General features: G+C 36.1%; 1 protein-coding gene across 2 annotated transcripts in view; it reads right to left on the bottom strand.

Annotated features, from left to right (window-relative positions):
• The window catches only part of HSF2 (heat shock transcription factor 2), a 33,455-nt gene extending 10,269 nt beyond the window's left edge, over positions 1 to 23,186 (bottom strand). Inside the window, exons 1-8 of one of the 2 annotated variants that reach the window (XM_002817309.6) lie at positions 22,898 to 23,186; positions 10,222 to 10,330; positions 9,937 to 10,064; positions 9,053 to 9,177; positions 6,396 to 6,471; positions 3,464 to 3,525; positions 2,482 to 2,569; positions 418 to 566 (exon numbers count right to left, since the gene is read on the bottom strand). In XM_002817309.6, coding sequence (XP_002817355.1) covers positions 418 to 566; positions 2,482 to 2,569; positions 3,464 to 3,525; positions 6,396 to 6,471; positions 9,053 to 9,177; positions 9,937 to 10,064; positions 10,222 to 10,330; positions 22,898 to 22,990 — 830 coding nt within the window. In that variant the 5' untranslated portion in view covers positions 22,991 to 23,186. The remainder of the gene's footprint in view (positions 1 to 417; positions 567 to 2,481; positions 2,570 to 3,463; positions 3,526 to 6,395; positions 6,472 to 9,052; positions 9,178 to 9,936; positions 10,065 to 10,221; positions 10,331 to 22,897) is intronic. The other variant, XM_002817308.6, reaches the window with a different exon arrangement.
• Positions 23,187 to 23,661: the final 475 nt, after the last annotated feature.

The following is a 23,661-nucleotide window of genomic DNA, read 5'->3' as shown; positions in this document are numbered from 1 at the left end:
ATCAGCAATAAAAGAAGGAACCTATTACATTTTCAAATTTAATAAGTTCATACTATCCATTCATTCTAAATGGAAACTCTCTCCCCATACCACATACTGAAAGGCTTAAATTTCTTGAGCGAGCAGCTTAATCACAATATTGGTACTTCATAGTATAGAAGACCACAAAGATTGAATGAGAAGTGCTTAACTCCAAAATAAAAATTAAAAATCAATTAGTTTTCAGTATTACCTCCTTTGAGAGGAAGAGGAGGTGAGGCTTTATCTGGTTGAATAATTTACCTTAATTATCAAGTTTAATAATCCAAATGTGAGAAAGATTATTAGTTTTTCAAAGAACAAAGTAGTTTTGAATTTTGCTGTGTAATAAGAAAAGTAATCAATATTTTCATACATTTTCTCTCACAAACTCCTTACTTGGAGGGATCAGATATAACATCCTCATTAGTTTCTGGAATAACTGGGATATTTTCTTCATCTGCATTATCATCAGTAACATCATAAATAATGATGTCATCTGAAATCCTCTCCCTTGGCTTTAAACCTTCAGTCCTACTGTGTGGAACCTAAAAATTCAGAGAGAAAAATATATCTAAAAATCAAAATCATTGACTACCAAACAAGATATCATTTACAAAATAACTGGGCAACTACTATTTACTGAATCTTGGGGTATGCAAAACAGGTATGTTCTCTGCTGTTATGGAACTTACATACTAATTGGTACTAGTAGCACCAATTCACAGAGGTATGAGGTATATTAACTGCATTCTACACTTAACTACTTCTTTTACTGTAAGGGACCCTGAAGATGACATCCCTAAAAATGTTTCTATGGAAAGATCTTCAAATTTTAAAGTATTTTTTATGCCTAAAGCGTAAAAAAGTCTTAGGACTTCACTAGAAATTTCAAGCACAACCAGACAGCCACTGTGCTGATAGGGATATTGTTTCAGCTCAAGCTGCTCTGTTTTGAAATGTGTTTTATTCTTATTCATTAAATACCTCCACTAAGGGAAAAAAACGCACTTCACCTCTCTCAGTTACATGTTAGCTTGGCTTTTTAGCAATGATTTTTTTTTAAACTTAAGCTACAGATATATTCAGGCTATAGCTGTATAATCAAACTAAGTTCAATCCTGTAAAGCAAACTAAAGTCCTTATTAAAATGCAAAAATTCTACAAATTCCAATACTAGATAATAAAGAGGCAAAGGATGTGAAGTACTTTAAAATATATAAACCCAGTTAAAAATGTAAAAATCTTCATCCACTTACATGAGCCTTCAATCCTAAAAACAAAATAGGTATGCTTGATTATTTTCTAACAGTAGAGGGAAAAGAAACCAGATGTGAGGTTAAGTTTGACTGTCCAAGAACAAAAATCTTATCACTTTAATAATAAATCTAAAGAATTATTTTGAATTCTGAAGTTTGAAAGTAGTAACAAAAAGATAATAAAAAAGATCTGGACTTTGGACTGGACTAATTTGCCACTGGATAGAAATCTGACAAATTATCCAGAAAGCCTGTGACAAAATGAAGGTAAAAATTTAAATTGCTGGAGTAAAAAGCAGTCTAGTTGGTGCACATTAATAAAAAAAAAGTTGAAAATAAAATAACCAATATAAGAATATATAATCACATTAAATTATTATAATTACATTTTCAAAATATTCAATTATTATATAATATTGAAATGAATAAGCCAAGTGCAGTGGCTAATGCCTGCAATCCCAAAACTTTGGGAGGCTGAGGCAGGCAGATGGTTTGAGTCTGGGAGTTCGAGACCAGCATAGGTGACATGATGAAAATCCATCTCTACAAAAAATACAAAAATTATCCAAGTGTGGTGGCACACAAGTGTAGTCCCAGCTACTCAGGAGACTGAGGCAGGAGAACTGCTTGGGCCCAGGAGTTGGAGGCTGCAGTGAGCCACGATCGTACCACTGTACTCCAGTGTGGGGGCAGAGTGAAACCCCATCTCAAAAAAAAAAAGAAATGAATAAACTAAATCCCTATGTTTAATAAATCTCAAAAGCAACACCAAGTTAAAAAAAAAAAAAAGCCACACTGTAAAATGATATGCACAAAATGATATTATTTACATGAAGTTTAGATATATGCAAAATAATACCAAGTACTGCTCCTGGATTCACACATACAAAATGGCCATGAGAATGATAGATACTAATTCAAGATAGTGATTACCTCTAGGGTAAGCGGGGAAGAGTGAAGAGGGGAGACAAGAGAGGAGGAGAGAGAAAAACTTGGAAACAGGCAACTGGAACAACTAGATTTGTGATGATTTATTTCTTACAATATCTAAAGCAAATAATAAAAAATGTCACAATTTAACAAAGCTGTGGGATGAACACTTGAATTGTTATTCACCACACTTCTTTGAATGCATGAAACACTGCCTTAATAAAATTTAATCTGAGACAATAAATATAAAATAGACTCTTAACTAAAAAATTACTTTATGATGATGATTATCAGTTGGTTCTTTGACTATGTGCTGAAACAGGTTCTTCTTTTGGGCTCCATTAGTGTTTAGAAGTAGAGGCCTGAAAATCAGAAGAATATGCAGTTCAGTGAAGCAAACATACAATGAATTTAAACTCCCTCTATTAAACTTGCCCAAACACACTTTAATAATGAATAAAAAATTTCAGTAACAATAAATGAACTTAAAAATGATTACATCTTAGGAACAGAAACTGCTGGATGAGAATATCTAGGACTTTCAGTTCTCCACTTTTCTACACTCTTTTTGTTATAATAAACTATTCTCTCCAGTTATACTTCATTGCTTACCGAACCACACAACTCTATGAACTGTATTTATATAGAAAAAAAACAAATAGATAATATCATAAGAACTAATTAGTGGAAGTAGTTAAGGCCATAAAGCTCGATCATAATCAAGTTTTCCCCAAATCTTAGTGTTACAGATCATTTTTTCCTTCCAACTATTCCTTTTGTCCATTATTCTTCTAATGTTTTAGCTGTGACGATAGTAGCTACTGACATTGACAGGTATCACAACCCATGGCTGAGATACAGATTTAAAAAGACTATGAGTGGCTTAGACTAAGAGAGGTCAAGTAAAACAAATTTTCATTTTTTTTGAACATATGGCCTCTTTTTAAAAATTTCCCTCACTCAGGCCTCCTAATGCTACTTTAATAATGTGAATGAAAAGTGAATATTTTGTATTAACTGTATGTATGTCTATAAAGTGACCATTTAGGCTATCCTTATCTCTCACAAACATCAGCAGAATGATAAAACTAAAAAATAATACTACTCTAGAGATTTTAAGAGAATAATTTAACAAAGGAGAATTGTTCTTCTGGGACAACAAGCACATACTCAGCAAGTGTAGGCTACTCATGGTTAAACACTAAAAAGTCTGACTGTCTATATACAGGACATAATACTTTATCATAAAAACTTACCTTTTACGTTTTAAACTCACAAGTTGGTTATTTTGAACCAATGTAACAATAAACTGGACAATCTGAAAAAATATAAACAAAAATTATTTCATTATACTGTTAATTCTTTTGTCTCTATTACCAAGTCTTATAAAACAAATTCATATAATAATTTGTCCTCTAAGTCTCATAATTTCTCACATATTAACACTTGAAATCCAGACGCACCTTAGAACCGCTGTCTAAAGAAACATACCAGCTTCCAGGCAGTTTATTTGTTTTGGTGATAAGTACCAAACTTGCCTGGCTATAGATCCCAACTTTTTTACTTCAAATACTTTGAAGATTACATTATGGTGCAAAAGAGAAAACTGGTGTTTGATAGGCAACATTTTTCTTATACCAGGTAACAGAAGCAAAAGAAACTGTCAGTTCCTTCAGAATAATCATAAAATTTTCGAGTTAGAAAAAGGTGATGGGCCAGGCATAGTGGCTCATGCCTGTAATCCTAACACTTCAGGAAGCCTAGGTAGGAGGATTGCTTCAGCCCAGGAGTCGGAGACCAGCCTGGGCAACATCGTGATGCTCCACTTCTAAACAAACAAACTCTGCTTGCAACCAAAGAAAAAAAAGAAAAAGATAAAAGTTTATTGCCTGATTCTATAAAGATTAATGTTGAGACCTATCTGTCAAAACTTGCTACTGACAAGGGAAGCTAATCTTTAATATTTAATTAAATTTAGAGAGAAAATTGTGAAGACACACAAACAAGCTTTCATATTTTATAGTAGTGTTTCTTAAAGTGTGGCCCATAATACCAGGAACACTAGCTTAGGAACTTTGGATATGTTAAATTCCCAATCCTACTACAGAATTGCTGAATCTGAAATTTGGATCATGGGATCTAGTATGTTTAGAAAACCCTTTAGTGTGACCGGATACTGATGTGAGTATAAGAACCACTGGCTTAGAGTATGTCTTGAAATTACATTGCCAACTTCCTAAAGGTGCTATAAAAGGTGAGGATCGTATGGTAAACTATAAAAAGTAGTATATCACTGAGAAGCTACGAATAAAAGCCAAAATTTATTGGAGCACTATTTAGACTCTGTGCAGAAAGTGTGCTTATAAGCTTTGTGAAGTTACATGATTAAATAGAGTATTATCAATTAAAAGTATCTATTGTACAGCTTCTAACAGTGAGCATTTCCTTACAAAAAAAGGCTACTAAATGGTCTGCCTTATAATCAATATCAATTTTTCAATGGACAAAAATATAGACATTTTAACTGAAGAGTTTCGTAGTATTAGAGTCTATGAAAAGGAGGGTAGCCACTAAATTGCTTATTCAAGAGAAAATGTTAACAGCTAGTGAAAAGACAATATGTAAGCTTAAAGATATCTATGATACAATTCGACTTCAGTTTTTTTAATTAATAAATGTTATGGGAATATTCTAAAAACTTCAGGTTGAATTTATAAGAACATCACTGGCTAAATTAAATTTCTTCTACATCTCAGTTCTCTTTTGACACTTCTGGATCACATTACACAGGGATTTTTATCTGAAGAAGATAAGGCATCTAACACTTACAGCATGTAACTTCTGTACCTGTTAAGTCCTATAACTGGACCATCACACATATTATTCTCAATTAATCCATGGCTGAGAGTAAATTCCAGGAGCAGAGTAAAAATTCTTGGTTGTCATCATGCATTATATAAACACCACTCACCAAAGCACAGAGATTCAAACTCAAATTTTAGCAGACAGAATGTTAGCATTCATGAAAAACTGAAATGTCACATAGCTATTTTATCAACTATTCTTGCTTTCAGGAAAAAAAAAATCTACACATTATAGAGTGTTGTAAGCTAATATATTACCAAAACACTGTTTCTGAAAAGTATTAACAGACTGTTTCCATAAAGTACAGGTTAAGGTACATCTATTGTTTTAAATCAACTATTCTTAACCAGGCTGCACATTAGAGTTGCCTATGAAAGTTTTAAAAATACATGTACTTGGACTAAACACTTAGAACTGAATTCTACTACATTCAACCTTCACTTGCACACTTTAAAAAAAAAAAAAAAAAAAACAGTAAATCTATGTTGACTATAGGCTACAGGCTGCAACTGCTGTTCATCTCTGCTTTAAAGCCTTCTCCATTAGACCCTGATCCTGTCAGTCACAACCCTATTTTTAGTTCAAGGGCCTTCTAAGCAGGAGCAATCAGAAGCTCCCCCTCAAAAAACCTGTTGCTTAAACTCAGAGTCTGGTTTACTCATGAGCAAAAAATAGCTGCCTTAATTACTATGTTTCATCTCTTATTAGCAAATGAAAGCTGATATGCAAAGATTAAATCACAAGGACACAATGAAACGGAGGGATTCCAACTCCTCTATCAAATTTTCAGCTCAGATACTAAAATCTAAAATTCATTTTACAACACTATATTAACTGCTTTTCTGCACAGACTAATAACAGCATACATTGAGAAATCATTTTCTGAACTCATAATTTGGTCAACTGATTTGAAAATATTTGTCATTTGTCTTCTGAGACCTTAACTATGCCTTTTATAATAAAAACCAACAAAAAAACAGTAAGGCTATGCTTTCTAATTTTAAAAGAAATTGGTAGTGTATTAATTTATGCTCATAAAAATAAAGTATTTCAAAATTGTTATATTAGGCAAAAGATCATTTACTAAAAGCTACTGAGACATTATCTGCGAGTATGGAATAGCCATCTTTAGCTAGTGAGAAATTTTTTATTAAAAATATGTAACACTTGGCTTAATTTCATTTCATTTTTTACTTCTATCTGTGCATCCAATATGTAAGAAACTAAGATCAATCACAGACACTCAATAACGACCTTTTTGGGTCACCAACAGTACTCATTAAACAAATGCAAATTATGGTCCTGGGGAAAAGAGCTTCTTACCTTTCGAATAACTTGTTGCTGTTGTGCATGCTTTGCTCGTAATTCTGACACCTCCTTCCAAAGGGACTCATTCTCACTATGTTATAATTTATTAAGCAACAAAACAAAAAAAAATCAATCAAAAAACCAGATCACAGTATCTTTAATTAAGAATACCAGACAACTTAACTACACTTGTTTTTACTATATATATTTATGAGACCAATAAAACTTTGGTTCAATTACATAGGAATGACAACTACCTTGACACAACTCCTGAATCATTCCTTTTTTTAAAAAAAAGGTGTAGCTTTGCTCTGTCGCTCAGACTGAAGTGCAGTGGTACGATCTCGGCTCATTGCAACCTTCGCTTCCAGGGTTCAAGCAATTCTCGTGCCTCAGCTTCCTAAGTAGCTGGGATTACAGGCATGTGCCACCACAACCAGCTAATTTTTTTTGTATTTTTAGTAGAAACGGGGTTTCGCCATGTTGGCCAGGCTGATCTCAAACTCCTGACCTCAGGTGATCCACCCACCTCGGCCTCCCAAAGTGCTGCGATTACAGGCGTGAGCCACCGCACCCAGCACCAGAATCATTCCTTCTTAAGTGTATTATCTGCTACTCATGGCAATAGATACACAGAAACTTAAGACATATGCCTACATCAACACAGTAGTTGGCAATTTACTACTTTTGACAATCTGGCTCATTATTTTTTGCTTAAAAAAAATAAGCTAATCTTTTCGACTGTGGTTACCAAGTGAATTCAGGCCTTCCTAATCACCTTAGGAAACAAAGGGTAGTGATATATACCCAGTACTTCCTATACTCTAAGCACTATGCTAGACATTTTATGTGTATTACTCATTTAAAACTTCTCTAAAAACCACCAAGAAATAAGTCATCATCTCTATTTTATAGATGAGGACACTGAGGTACAGAGAATTGAGGGAACTACTCAAGATGATACAAATAATTTGGTAAGTGTTGAAATCAAACTAAAGTCTGTCAGATTCTAAAACTATCTTAAGATCTATCTCAAACAACAGCATATGTAAACCACTAAAATGTTATTCTGAAAAAGCATATCCAATAATAAACTAATAACTTGCCAAATATGAATAGCTTCTTCTTAGTTACCTTTTTTAATTGAAACTGCATTATGTTGTTAAATGTTAGCAGCACGGATAATGCTGAATACCTATTAAATGCTTTAATTTTCCATCTTTTGTTATTCTCCACAAGTCGTCTTCTTTAATCCAAACTAATATAAAAGGAACTGGAGATTTACATATAAGGGTATACCAAAGGAGATTTTAATATTTATTGAATAACTACTGTATTTTTCTGATTCAAATTAAAAAATGTTGTTATCTGCTTACTAAATAAAGATAAGTAGGGCTGGGTGCGGTGGCTCGTGCCTCTAATTCCAGCACTTTGAAAGGGCGATGTGGGCAGATCACTTGAGGTCAGGAGTTTGAGAACAGCCTGGCCAACATGGTGAAACCCCGTCTCTACTAAAAATACAAAAATTAGCTGGCACATGCCTGTAATCCCAGCTACTAGGGAAGCTGAGGCACAAGAATCGCTTGAACCGGGAGGCGGAGATTGCAGTGAGGTAAGATCAAGTCACTGCACTCCAGACTGGGTAACAGAGTGAGACTGTCTCAAAACAAAAACAAAAACAAACAAACAAAAAGATAAGGAGAAGAAAGTTCCCTCTAAGATACAAAAAATAATTTGGGGATCACTTTCTTTAAGGGCTAAAACTGTGGTCCCAAGGAACTGGGTCAAAGAGCGGCTAGTATACACAAGATACATACAGTAAACAAGTTGTTAAATAAAATACACAAGAAGAGAAAGCCTAAAGCTTATTTAAAAAAGAAATCAAAGTTATAGGTTCCTCTTTTAATGAAGATATTTGAGTTATGATTAACTAAAGTAACGTCCCACATTTGATATGGAAGAGAGAATATGTAAACTAACTACTCTTAAGCCCTTGGCACCTATTAGGATACAGAAAAATTCCAGCTACTTACTAAGAAGAGTAATACACCATCTACTCTATACACAAGTTATTAGTATGGCAAGTTAGAATAATGGTACCAAGAAATGTAGTAAAATAAAATGAAGCATCTTTCTGTAGATAAAAGCTCTGAATAACACTTTTCCAAGTCTACATGAAATAAGTATCAAGCAGGGCAACTCTCTTGCATCATTGTTTTCCGATTTTTTTGTGTCCTACTTTTTCCTAAGAGCCCACACAAAGAATCTTAAGAGACAGCCATTAAACAAAGGATGGGTAACATACAGGGTTTTTATGTCGTATGCCCTCATTGTCTATGAACACCATATGAGCTAATCTAAGTATAATCATATTTCCTACATCATCTTAAAGACCTACTGTTTATTGCTAAGACTTATACATCAAACTGTTTTGATATGCTTAGGTTTATATCTTCTTCTGACTATCATAATTAAAACAATATTAGGGTAAAGTCAGTGGCCACAAATCAAAGTAAAGGGAATCAATACTTGCAGAAAAATGACCTTTGATCTTGGCTTCAACAAAGTGATCTGAGTACTTATAATAAAACATCAGACAACCTCCAAACTCAACACACATAGACACATACCCAATTCCCAGATTAAAATTATATTTGGAAATAAAACTTTACCTTTTTAATTCAGAAAGCCTGGACTCAATAGTTTCCTGTTTTATCTGAACCTTCTGAGCACTACTTATAATTTTTGTTAAATCTTCCTGACGAATTTTATTTTCTTCTGGTTTTGAAGATGAAACCTTTGAAAAAGTAAATTTAGAAAATCAAAGAAACAGTAAACACCCATGATTGTAATTCAAAGCTTCCCTATTAGAAGAGGTTTTCGTAGCCTGTTCAGGAAGTGAGATCTGGTTCCAAAAGCCCAGGATGAAATGCTAGGGAAGGAATAAACTTCAGAGCTCAATGGGAGAGAACGCAAGGAATAATCTACTTAAAAAAATTTTTTTTTTAATGTGAAAAAGTTTCCACAAGCAGGAATATCTTAGGGTCTTTTATTCTCCCCTTATGCCAAGCTCCTTGCAACTTCCCCCAAGCCTCTTTATTACCACACTCCACATTTAATTAAATTTATGCAGTAAGAGGTTCATGCTAGGCCATTTTCTTTCATGGTCCACCCCTTTTATAGATTCAGTAAAATATCTTATTTTACCAAAAGATATTATGCATTAAAAAATATATTACTGACTGTATTTCTGAATGCCTACTATGTGGGCATATTATATTATTAGAAGAGACTTATTGTAGGCACTGGATGTATAATTACAAACTACAGAAAAAGTCTTCCAGGGAGCTCATATTCTAGCAGGAACTTACTTTTTTCTTTTCTTTTAAGCTAACTTAGGAAAAAAATACAGGGAAACAAGTAAAACTTTATGATCCTAATTCATCCCAACAAGGAACAGTTGTGCATTTCTGTCCTTTCAACAGCTGAAATAAAAATCTTGGCCAAGCACACTCCAGGTCAATACCCTAATTAGCTCATGTTCACAATAGCTCACCTTCCTTTTAATGTTCTCCAACAAGTCATCCTGCCCTTGTTTGAAGTAAGGATGCTGAAATTCTACAGGACCATCTCTTTCTTGCTTTACAATTCCAGAGTCGATATGTACTACTTTACGGAAACCATCTGAAAAATATTCAAAATTCAAATGACTAAAATAAACGAGTCAAAATTTGGTGGTGCTTATATGGAATAATTTTCCTTTACCACCCTAATGGGGAAAAAAAATGGCTTCATCAGTAGCTGATAATGGTACTCCAAATAAACTGCTGTCCATACTCACACATATTCAGTTGCCTCACAAAGCTTGCCATGTTATTGTGCTTGAAATATTTGGGAAGAATTTCTTTTGCAAATCGTTGCTCATCCAAGACCAGAAAACTCTGGCCATTCTGCAAGGGGAAAAAAAAAAGAAAGAAAAAGTAAATTAGTTAAGTTCCTATGACACATGGTGATATATTTATACATCCCACAACTGTCTTGAGTAGTCCAGTCCTTCCTTGATGCCTTCAGACCAACATTCTATTCTTGACAACAGGAACAAGAAACAAATTGCAATTAAGCAACAAATTGCAATTAAGCTTTTTGATGTCAACCTCAAAAGTTTAGCATCTCAAACCAAATGCCACATCACACTCTATGGTGAAATATTAGAATTTCCATTAAACCAGAAATGAGAAAATGAAATACAATTATGTAGCCAGCATAATTGTTTCAAAACTAGTGCAATTAAGACCAAAAAAAAAAAAAAGATTTTGAGAGGAAGTACCATTTTATAATTATTTGCAGTAGACATAATTGTATCTTTGTAAAATCAATTTAAAAACCCTTTAAAAATTCAGTAAGATACGTGGTTACTAAATTAATATTAAAAGTCACTAGTGTTTTTCTCTACAAAAAACAAACACCTGGAAACACTACAAAAATAAAGTAATCAAAGTAGCATGGTACTGGCATACTGACAAACATATAGATCAATGAAATAAAATAGACAGCCCAGAAATAAACCCTGCCAAAGTATTTTTGACAAGAGTGTCAAGACCATTCAATAAAAAAAGGACAGTCTTTTCAACAAATGATGCTGGGAAAACTGGATATCTACATACAAAAAAATGAAGTTAGACCCTTACCTGATACCATATATAAAAACTAACTTCAAATCAATCAAAGACCTAAACACAAGAGCTAAAGAAACTTTTAACAATAGTAAAGCATGACATTAGATTTGGCAATGATTTATTAAATGTAACACTAAAAGTACAGGCAACAAAAGCAAAAATAGATAAATGGAACTACATCAAATCTAAAAACTTTTATGAAGACTACTAACAGACTGAAAAGGCAGCCCTCAGAATGGAAAGAAGAAAGTGCAAATCATATATCTCATAAAGAGTTAATATCCAGAACATAGATAGAACTCTTAAAATTCAAAAAGAACAAAAGACAAAAAAACCCCAAACAACCCGATAAAAAACGAGCAAGGACGTGAGTAGATATTTCTTCAAAGAAGATATACAAACTGCCAATAAGCAAATAAAAAGATGGTCAGTAACACAAATCATTAGGGAAATGAAAATCAAAACTAAAACAACACACTACTTCACACCCATTAGAATGGCTATTATCAAAAACTCATAAAACAAGTGTTGGCAAGCATGTGGAGAAATTGGAATATTGGTGCATTATTGGTGGGAATGTTAAAATAGTGTGGTTGCTGTGGAAAACACTATGATAGTTCCTTTAAAAATTAAACAAAGAACATATAATCCAGCAATTCCATTCCTAGGTATATACTCAAAAAAAAAAAAAAAAAAAACCAAAAACAACAACAAAAAACCAAAAAAAAAAAAACCATAAAAGCAACGACTTGAACAGATATTTGTACCCCATGTTCACAGTAGCATTTTTCACAACAGGCAAAAGGTAGAAGTAACTTCAGTATCCACTAACACACGGTGAAATATATATGGATAAAGTATGGTATATACATGCCATGAAACATTATTTCACCTAAAAAAGGAAATTCTCACAAGCTACAACATGGAAAGAACTTTGAAAACATTATGCTGTGAAATAAGCCAGTCACAAAAGAACAAACACTGTACAATTCCCCTTATATGAAGTTTCCATAATAGCCAATTTCAGAGACAAAAAGTAGAATGGTGGTGGTCAGGGGCTGCGGGGAGGAAGGAGTTAGAAGTTATTGTGAAATGGGTATAAAGTTTCAGTGTGGAAAGATAAAAATTGTTCTGGAGATGGTTGGTGGTAATGGTTGCCTAACAATGTGACTCTAACTTAATGCACTTAAAATGGTTAATCTTATGTTATGTATATTTTACCACAATTAAAAAAATTAGAAACTAAAATGGAATAAAAAATCCCAATAATAATAGAAAAATGTTAAGTATCTAAAAATAAAATTTAAAAATATACAGGAACTTTAAAAATATTAAAACTATAGAAATATAAAAGGAAGACAAATGCAGTATTGTAAAGGTGTCAATTCTCTCTAAATTAACCAATACATTAAATTCTCTCTTAATTAAAAAAATGATTTGTGGAGTAAAGATGAATGGATGCTATCATAACCAAATGTTAGGTACTTAAGTTCATTTGTAAAAATAATTACATAACAACAGGCAAGAAAATATTGAGAACAATGGGGAGGAGTATTTTAACCCTACCCAATATAGATTATAAAATTATAGTGTTAACAATTTAGTACAAAAGAAGAAGTGATTAAATAGATGAATGGACTGACTAGAGAGGACAGATGAACCAGCAAATCTGAGAATTTACCAGGTAATAAGTCAAGATGGCATTCAAATGGGGGGATAATCAGGACAGAAAACGATTGAGAAATTTTCCGTTTGGGAAGAAAAATAAGAGCTCAATGTCATCTCACTCTTTACAACCAAGCTTTTGGAGACATGACATAATAAACCCAGAAGACATATAGATAAAATATAAATTTATAAACCCAGAAGACATATAGATGAAATATAAATTTATCCAGGGAGACTGCTAGCTTCCTACTCTATCTCTACTCTCCTCTACTTTCTTCCTAACAGAAACACAACTTTGATGAAAAACACATTGTGAAATTTAGAAGAGACCCAGACACATAAATGAAGAATGTAGAGCAAAACAAAATGATTTTCCCTTATTAGATTAAATTTACAACCCTTGACAATAACCAGTATTGGCAACTAGGTAATTATCAAAATTAAAATGCATACATCTTTTCCTATCTTAAAAGAACTTTCCCTCTTACACCTTCTTTTTCAATTTACCCATCTGTCTTTTCCTTAACTGCAAAATTTAACAAGCAGGTATTTTAAACCCCCCTTCTCCAATTCAGGACCATCCACTTACTCTCACTGAAAACTGCTTTTGGTTCCCTCACTCGACTGAAATCAGATTTCTAAAATGTCAAATATCAAATTAAATGCCCTCTTTTCAGTCCTGATCTTCCTACACCTCTCTGTGGCATTTCATTTGGTACAACTAATAATCTCCTCCTTAAATGTTCTACTCTCTGGGCTTTGATGCTAAACACTGTTGAGTCTCTTATCTCTCATATTTCCTTTCAATTTTCTTCCACCTATCAAATAAGAGGTAGCTGTGTTTTCCAGGTTTTTATCCTTGATCATGGCACCATTCATATTCTTTCCTTAGACAAAGCAAAGAATATGAAATATTCTTTCCTCATCCACAGTAGGGTATCTTATTACTGACTTTATTTTATAATAAACACATCTACAGCTGTGTCCCTGATCATCTCAAATTACACACTTCAATTTAAAATGTTAACATTTTTTACACTATGTTCTTTAACTCAGTATGTTCTAAACCCATTTCCTGTTTTCCCCCGAAGTCAATCTTTTCTTGTGTCTTCCATTCTACCAAGTTCCTTCCCCACTAAGTTACCCGACTATATTGATGTCGAAAAAAAAAAAATGAAGTTAAAAACTCTCATTCTAACAGCTAGTAAGGTGGAAACATTAAAAACATTCCCTTTAAAAATTAAGAACAAAGCCAGAATCCCATGATAATTGCTTCTACTCACTCTTAGTTACTGCCAAAAGAAAAATGGAAGGCATAAGGTCTGAAAGGAAGAAAATAAATGTCAATCACAGATACTATGGGTGTACTCAGAAAACTGAAATCAGTAAAACGATTTGCTCACTGATTTATTATCAACAGACAAAAATTACTTGTATTTCTAATTACCAGCAACAGGTAGAAATCTATTTTTAAGTCAAGAACACCATTTACAACATATATAAGATATCCAGGAAGAAAATGAACAAAGATCCACAAGTCCTAATAGCAAACATAAATCAACAAAATGAATTTAGAAATAAGCCTTGTCATGAGAATACACAACACAGAGAGATCGATTTTCCCTAATCTGATTTATATAGTTTTGATGCAATTGCAGCAAAAATCCAAAAGGCTTTTTTTCTTTATGGAACTTGATTTTAAAACCTATGTGGAAGAGCTAAAGACCAAAAATACTTAAGGCACTCCTGAAGGACAGATTATCCTACCAAAAGACTTTTTCTGAAGCTATAGTAATTAAGACAGCAGAAGACAGGCACAGGATAAATTGTCCAATGGAATGGCATAAAGACTCCAGAAACAAAACCACTGAATGTTTGTGTCCCCCAAAATTCTATGTTGAAACCCTTGCCCCTGATCTGGTGGTATTTGGAGGTAGGGCCTTTGGGAGGTAATTAGGTTCAGAGGAGGTAAAGAAGATAGGACCCCCAGGTTAGGTTAGTGTCCTTATAAGATAAAAGAGACCAGAACACACTCTCACTCTCACTCTCTCTCTCTCTCTCTCTCTCTATGCCATTGGGAAGACACAGAGAGAAGGCAGCTGTCTGCAAAGCAGAGAAAGCTCTAACGCAGGAACTGAAATGGCCAGTGCCTTCATCTTGGACTTCTCCGCCTCCAGAACTATAAAAAATAAATGCCTGTTGTTGAAGCCACCTGGTCTATGATATTTTGCTACGGCAGCCCAACTGATTAAGACAATATCTATATTTACTTGTGACGTAAGATAGAAGTGGCAATATAGATCATCGGAAAAGGAAGAACTACTCAGTAAAGGTGCTAGACAACTAAAACGTAAAAAGCCACAAACTGCAAGATATGGCCAAAACATAAACTCGAATACGTAGAATATATAGGAATTCTCACAAATAATAAAACAACAACAGAAAAATGGCAAAACAAACATTTCACAGAACAGGAAACACAAATGGCCAACAAACATGAAAAGGTTTTAGAACTCGTTAATAATCAAGAAAATATAAATCGAAACCTCATTGAGACAACGCTTTACATCAATTAGATTGGTAAAAAGTAAGAACAATAACTAATACACAGTTTTGAAGAGGTAGATTAACAGAAAATCTCATACATGGCTAATAGCGGAATAAGCTGGTGTGATCTCTTTGGAAGATAATTCACACTATCTTGAGGTTAGACATTTCATATCCTATATCCCAGCAATTCATGTGAGTGTACAGACCTTAGAGAAACTCTTGCTTATATACACCAGGAGAGATATACAAGAATATTCCTAACAGTATGTGACACAGCTGATCTCTTTCCTGAGCCATTTTCTTTCATTAACTTCTGTGGGTTCACTCCCTTGATTTTCCTTCTTTTTCACTGTTCTGTCTCAGCCTCCTTTGCTGGCTTTTGTCTTCATACTCCCTAAATGTTGGAATAATACATCTTTTGGTTCCTTCTATCTTCACAGAAGATGATTTCATTAAGTCTCCTGGCTTTACCAGTTACAAGGTCCAAACTCCACCCTGAATGCCAAAGTCTTATACTCAACAACCTATTCAACATTTCCACTTGGACATCTTGGAGTGTGGAAGTTAGTCAAGCTGTTCAAAAATACTCCTGTTTTTTTTTCTAGCACTGCACTTCCTCATCCCTTTTGAAATTAGGTGTGGCCATATGACTAGGCATGGTCAAATTTAAGAAAAATTAAACAATTTTCAAGTTGTTTCAAATACTACTAGAGATCCATTTTTAATCTCAAAGTTAATATGCCAAAAAGAATCTCTAACATCCTTCCTCAGCAAATGGATTTCTCCTGTAGTTCAAACCAAATTTATGAATCATTTTTAATTGTCATTCCTCCAACCATAGCCAATTTATCAATTTATCAGCAAATCCTGCAGCTTTGCCTTCAAAGATTTCAAAGCTACGTCTCAATACCTTGACTGCTGCTACTTTAGTCTCAGCCATCAATATTTTCAATACCCTATAGGAAAACTGTGAGTCTTCTAACTGGTCCCCTCATTTCCAATCTTCTTACTATAGATCTAGGGCCCTATACCATCTGCTCCTGCCTACCTCCCTACCCTCACTCTCCTAATTCCCTAAAGATACTCTAATCACATGGGCCTTCCTGCTTCCTTGACAGCCACATTCAAGGCCTTTCCTTTTGTCATTCCCCTTTGGCCCATCTTTTCTAATCATTTAGATCTCTCCTCAAACATCGTCTCCTTGGAGAGGCTTTCCTCATCACCTTACCTAAAATATCCACAAATCCTAGTCTGTTTATGGGCCAGTTATCAATTTATTGCTCCAAATTCATTCTTCATTGTCTGCTTTACAAGCATAGAGCTAGGTTCCTTAAATAAATATCTTTCTTTTTCTAGGTGCCATGATGTTAAGTTTTGTCAGCAGGGGATAAAAGAGAGATATTACAAGAAAAAGGAGTTCTTGTTCCTGACTCATGTATCCTTGGCAAGCTTCTGCAGTGGAGGCAGGTTCTCCAGTGCCTAGCTCTTGATATTAACGGTGGTCAGCAACACCCAAAGACCATCAGTTTTCACTGGTGCTCCCTCTCCCTTGGGAGGTTTCAAAGCAGAGTATCTCTAACAAGATATCTCCCCATAAACAGTTTTTTAGGGTACTCCAGAACAGGGATTTATAAACTTTTTCTTAAAGGGACAAGTAATAAATTAGGCTTGCAGATTATAACATCATAACTCTACCTTTGTAGTGAGAAAGCAGATACAGACAACATGTAAACAGATTGGGCATAGCTGTGTTCTATTTAAACTTTATTTATAAAACAGCTGGCAAAAGGACTACAGTTTGCCAACCCCTGACCTAGAGGGCATATTTGCCAGCAAGTTTTGAAGGATGCATTTCCAGTAAGTTCCATCAGAGCAACACCAGTGACTTCTCTGCTACTGAGTCATGGCCATAATCTTTACAATAAGGTAAGAATCTTAGCCTTGGCAAAAAGGGTTCTTACTTGGGCACTCTATTAGTGGCTGCTTCTTAAAACTATTCTTGTATTCTTTTAATTTTCTTTAATTTCCCTGATATAGTCAGTAACTCTATTAAACTTACCCTCTTGAAAATACCTGTGGCTTCTGACTTATGATTGCATCTTAACCAACACACAGTTTATCTCTTTTTTTTAAAAGGCATTTATCACTAACTGAAATTATATTGATTGTGTTTTGCTTGCTTTTAATTTTTTTTTTTTTTTAAGAGACAGGGGTCTCAGTATGTTGCCCAAGCTAGCCTCAAACTCCTGGGCTCAAGCAATCCTCCCAACTTAGCCTCCCCAGTACCCGGGACTACAGATATGCACCACCATACCCAGCTTGTATTTGCTTACTATTTATTGATATCCACCACTCAAATGTAAGCTCCATAAAGGTAGGCACTTTGGTTCACTACTGAATGAATTCCTAATACCTAGCATACTATTAGGTCATAACAGATTCATAACAAATATCTGTGACTGACTAAATTAATCTTTGGCCAAATAAACGGAATTTTTAGAATTTCAACTATTTGATTATATAAAATAGGGAGATGACAATAATCTCTTGCTATACCTGTGCTCACTCTCTCTCACATACACTCCTTATTCATTCACATCACTCTATCTCTGCTTATTGTATTCCCTCAGTCTCTATTCTAAAATTAGTAAATAACTTCTTTGAGTGCAAAAATTCACCTTCCTGTCTTTTAAACCTGTGAGGTTCAAGCAATACAACACAGAATCTCCCTAAGTATTTTACAAGGATGAGAAAACTACTACTGAGTGAGGTGGGAAAGATAGGCACCTTCTCCTTAAACCTTACCCACAAATGTTGGCAAGAGTCCAAAGACTAGAAACAGTCATTACTCTCCAAAGTAACCTTTTGGCACTCTTGTTAAAACACTCAAAATATTCCTAATAATCTAATACTTCAGCCACATTACTTTAAAACATTTTTCGGAACAGAAATTTGTGACTTGCCAATCTATAATATTTAATATGCACCAGCCACTCTTTTAGAGTCTTTGGCTCATTCTTTCTCTTATATATACAAATAAAAATACTTGAAAATAAATCTTTCAACTTTTCTGCAGGTCCATCTAAGTTGGATTTTACCCCCATCCTCCCACACTTGTAGCCTTTCTTATTTTCACTTTGAAATACTAATATAATGCAATGGTTGCTGGGATGTTCAAAACAATACTAGCACTTTGTGAAGTCCAAGGGCCTACTGCTCAAATTCATCCAAAACAGCTAGAAAACAATGGAAAAATTCTGTTTTTGCTCTTTCTCCCTCCTACCTATTTCCTAATTCATCTCTGCTGACATGAGGGGTATAGAGAAGCAGAGAATGCCAAAGGGCACAAAAAGGGGGAAAAGCTGGGTATGAAGTCTTTGGTGGAAATCACTTCATTTTCTCAAACAATCTGAAGAACAGAGACAAAGGTAACAACACTGACAAAAGGATGACCTTCCAGTTCTTTCCTTCTTTTATACTGCTTCACTTCAGCATACATTGGTTGTAACATTTCATTAACTTGTAAAGGCTGTTTTTTACTATACAACTTCATTTAACCTCTACAGCCTTGTCTCTGAATATCAAGTTTCACCAGTTGCTTCCAAGCTAATATGTGCCCTCTCTTTAGGACACTTAAGATTTAAAACAGCTTTAGGTCGTCTGACAGTACAATCTCTGTACTTGATTCTGACAACAGACTACCAAAGCCAAGAACAGTTATATAAAATTTTACATTTAAAGGAAATGTTAAAAAAAAATGAAACTTTTCATTTTTGTTCTTCAGAAGAGTAAGGAGAAAATGGAAATATGTAAAACATACTTTCTTTTCTTTCTGTTTTTGTTGTTGTTGTTGTTGTTCTGAGACAGGATTTCGTTCTGTTGCTCAGGCTGGCTTGCAGTAGTGTGATCTCAGCTCACTGCAACCTCCGCCTCGTGGGCTCAAGCCATCTTCCCTCTTCAGCCTCCTGAGTAGCTGGGACTAAAGATGCATGCCACTATACCTAGCTACTTTCTGTATTTTTTTGTAGACACAGGGTTTCACCATGTTGCCCAGGCTGGTCTCAAACTCCTGGGCTCAAGCAATCTGCCCATCTTGGCCTCCCAAAGTGCTGGGATTACAGGCATGAGCCACCACGCCTAGCCACATTATGCTTTCTTAAAGACAGTCTGGAATTAAGGCATTTCTATTATTTTAGACTCAATAACACATTTAAGTATAATTTCAGTTGTTCAGATTATATTCTTGTATTTAATGGTGAGAGGTATTATTTCACTTTTCAATTTTGTCATATTGCAAATTTCAAGGAAAATTAAAGTTATGTAAGTCTCCAGAGATATTATCCAGAGATATCACCAACTGCGTTTTCCAAAACGCAGTTGGTAAGTTTTTTTCCCTTGCCTTACACTCAAGGTAGAGAAATAAATTATTTTCCACCATTGAAAAAAAAAATTGCACAAAAGATTGGTTCCCAAAACAACTGCTTCTTCTGAAAGTTCTCAATGATTTTCATAGTATAAATGCTAAATTACCTCAACAGAAATACAACACAAGTTTGAAGGAAACCAGAAACCACCATAAATAGCAACTTTTAAAAGATGAGAGTACCTGGGCGCCAGTGGCTCACGCCTGTAATCTCAACACTTTGGGAGGCCAAGATGGGTGGATCACTTGAGGTCAGGAGTTTCAGACTGCCTGGCCAACATGGTGAAACACTGTCTCTACTAAAAATACAAAAATTAGCCAGGCATGGTGGTGCGCATCTGTAATCACAACTACTCGAGACGCTGAGGCAGAAGAATCGTTTGAGCCCAGGAGGCAGAGGTTGCAGTGAGCCGAGATCGTACCTCTGTACTCCAGGGTGACAGAGTGATACTCTACCACAAAAAAAAACGAATATGATATAGTGTGATATAGTCTCTGCCACTTAGAAATTCAAAGCCTGTTGAGGACTATTATATCATCATTCCTACCACTCTCATTACATTTTCTAGGGATTTCATTTATTCATCAAAGAAAAGAGAAAGATGAAAGTAACTTATTTTGGTTTTTCCACCTAACATTATTGTTAAAGTTTTACTTTTCAGTATTAGCACTGCTTTTAGAAAAATCCATGGAGAGCACAAGTGAGACAGCTGCCTAAGCAACTAGGCTTAGCCCTAGACAACATTTATTCAGAACTGTCCATTGACTTGTGGCAAGCAACATTTTGGTATAAAACTAAATATGTCAACTTGTATTAAGTCTAGTTCTATTGGTGGAAGACTGATCTGGGAGCTCAGAAATCTATTAGGGTAGGTGTGTCCAATCCTTTGGTTTTCCTGGGCAACATTGGAAGAAGAATTGTCTTGGGCCATACATAAAATACACTAACACTAATGATAGCTGATGAGCTTAAAAGCAAAATTGCAAAAATATCTCATGTTTCTTTAAGAAACTTTATGAATTTGTGTTGGGCCGCATTCAAACCCATCCCTGGCCACATGTGAGCCTCGGGTTGGACAAGCTTATGTTAGGGTCTTATCTCCGATCTTGGTGAGCTGAGTAATTATGGATAAATAATCTCACCTGTCCAAGCCTCAAATCCTCATCTATACAATGATGAGGCTAACCTAGATGATCTCTAAGATTCATTTCAAACATAATTTTATCTTCATCATTCCTACCACTCCATTACATTTTCGAGGGATCTCATTTATTCATCAAACAATTATTAAACACCTAGTGTGTCTCTGGCACAGTGATCTCACTGAGCTTACATTTTGATTGTCCCATTGGCATATTAGAAAATTAGTTAACACATAAGCTTAAAGTTAATAATGGGATTAAAAAATGGTTAAGTGGCTTGTTTATTTGGCTTAGAACTCATAGAATGATGCATTTACGGATCAGTACGAAACTCTCCACATTGGACACTTCTCAGAAAATAAGAATGTTATTAAAACACTGTTACTAATCAGAATTTAATAGGCCTACCACTGACATGATAGTCTGATTAAAAGCAACTGCCAATATATATAGCCCCTATTTCTGGCCCATAAAAGACAAAAAGGTATGATACAGTCAGCTTTCATGGGGAGAGAATCTCAGTCCAATCTCTAACACGAATACATGTCTGAGTAACAGTCTGTGCTGATCCTTCCTGTCAACTTTTAATCCTTCTAACTGATGAAAAGCATGAGACATGTGCTTATTTTAAGTACATGCTAGTGGCTGGCTTTCTTATTTTCACCTAGCTTTGTACAATTGTACAGAATTCATTAAATGCTTAATATAAATACTCATGCCCCCCTACTCAACTCCAAGCAGGGAGTGGGGCTAAAGGGATAACTCAGTTGCTCATAAGGAACACCCAAAAATTAAATTCTAGAAGGAAGTCAGAAAAAAGAACAAATAATAACACAAGGCAAACTATGGTATTACAGAAGTCAAAACTTCAGGGTCTTAATATGGTGCTCACTCCCTGTTAAGACAAAAGTAAATAAAACTGAGAGTTGCTATAATAGGAGGAGAACAGGAAAGAAAGGAGGACGGGAGATAACATTTACTCAGCACTTAACAGGTACCAGGCACTATGCAGGTAGTTTTCACTTATTCTTCTCAAGAACTACACATATGAAAATATGCCTCAATAGGTGATCATCTGCAATAAGAGTTAACCACTTCCCTTCATAAAAATGATTCCAACAGCCTAGGAGTGTATTCTAATGCAGATGCACTGTGGATGTAAATAATCATTCTGCCTAAAATCTTGTATTTGGAACTGATATAGGTCTTGGGTCACCTAGGCAACCCATCCACCTTATGAACGATTTAACTTAGGCCAGACAAGATAAAGGGCTGGACTAAGATCATCCTTGTTTAGAAGCAGAGTTGAGATCAAACCAATAATCAACACATCGATATGCCCCTCTGCTGGTAACTGTTCAGCGAAATTTAGTAACTACTAAGTTACCACCTATTAGTACTTTATTAAAACAATCCTAATAATCCGATTATACAAATAGCACAGAATCTCAAAAGAATAATTTATTAATTTCTATATATTTTTAAAATCAACTGATAAGCAGTAACCTGCGTTTGAACACGTCTATTTCCCTGACTGCTCTCCACATAAAGATGCCAGATGCAAAAGCAGTGTTGGGGGAACAGGGGGTGATCGGTCGCTGAGGTAAAGATCGCCTCCTATAAAGCCCCACGTTGATGATCCTGGCCCTGGGCTCCCTGTCCCCGCCGCGATTTGTAACCCCTGAGCCGGGCGGGAGGACGGAGGATGAGTGTGCAGTAAAGAGGCTCCCGCGCCCTCGGCTCGCCGATTCCCCTCGCGACGCCGGGCCGGTTCCGAACGCTGACCGGACCGTTAAGGGGCTGCATGGGCCGCTACGCCCCGCGCGGGCCGCCCCTCCCCCACCGCGGCCTGAGGCGAGCGGCGCTGCCGGCCGGGCCCCCGCGGCTCCCCAAGCGAACAATACAGGGGGTCCCCCGCGAGGCCGAACGCCAAGGCCCCGCACCGCGGGCCTCGCAGACAGCGTCGAGCCGCAAGGCCGCGAGAGACCACCCCGCAGGAGAGCGAGTGAGGAGGCGGTTATTCAGGGGGTTCAGAGGCCGCCGTGGCCTGACCGTACCTGGCTCCAGGTGATGAACTCGTTAGTGTGGGTTTCCTCCACAAGCGTCCACAGCTTGCTGAGGAAAGCCGGCACGTTCGAACTCTGCTTCATTGTTAACGCGGCGCAGGGATTCCAAATTCTACACCCGAACGCGGTGGTAGCAGCGGCAGCAGCTACGGCAGCTACGGCAGCAGCTCCCCGAGAACGCCCACAACGCAGGCGCAGCAGATCTTGGTCCCCGCCCCCCCAACCCCGCCAGGCGCGCGGCGAGGCCGAGAGGCCGGGCGGCCGCACGTGACGGACAAGTCTCCGCGCTCCGCCTGTGCGCGCAGTGGTTCCGCGCCGGTCCCGTTCCTGGCCAATCCCAGGGGCCGACTACACGACAGAGAAAAGCGATTGGCTGCTGCTGACATGAAGGGGATGGGAGCAGAAGGGGGTGGGAGCAGAAGGGGGTGCTGCCTGCTCATTTGCCTTTTATACAGAAGCCTTGATGGTAGCAGACGTTCGGTTTGGGAGACCGTGTTTGGATGTTTCACGTGGAAACAGCTTATGGTTTCTGGGCTGTGGCTGGGAGGCTACAAAAACCCTTCAGGGCCTTTGAGTCATAGGTTTGGCAGGCAAAGTGTGGTTTGCACCAGTTTAGAGAAAGGATCTATTCGCATAAGGAAAAAACCAGCTCTCAAGCATGATGTGCTAGGCCCCAAATTGAAATTGTCTTAAAAATAATGAACCTTGTTCTTACATTTTCATTGGGAGAAAAAGCCCTCTTTAAAATATGTTTT

This window comes from Pongo abelii, chromosome 5 (genome assembly GCF_028885655.2).
Source record: "Pongo abelii isolate AG06213 chromosome 5, NHGRI_mPonAbe1-v2.0_pri, whole genome shotgun sequence".
Classification (NCBI taxonomy): Eukaryota; Metazoa; Chordata; class Mammalia; order Primates; family Hominidae; genus Pongo; species Pongo abelii.
This window is presented reverse-complemented; position numbering and strand designations above follow the sequence as displayed.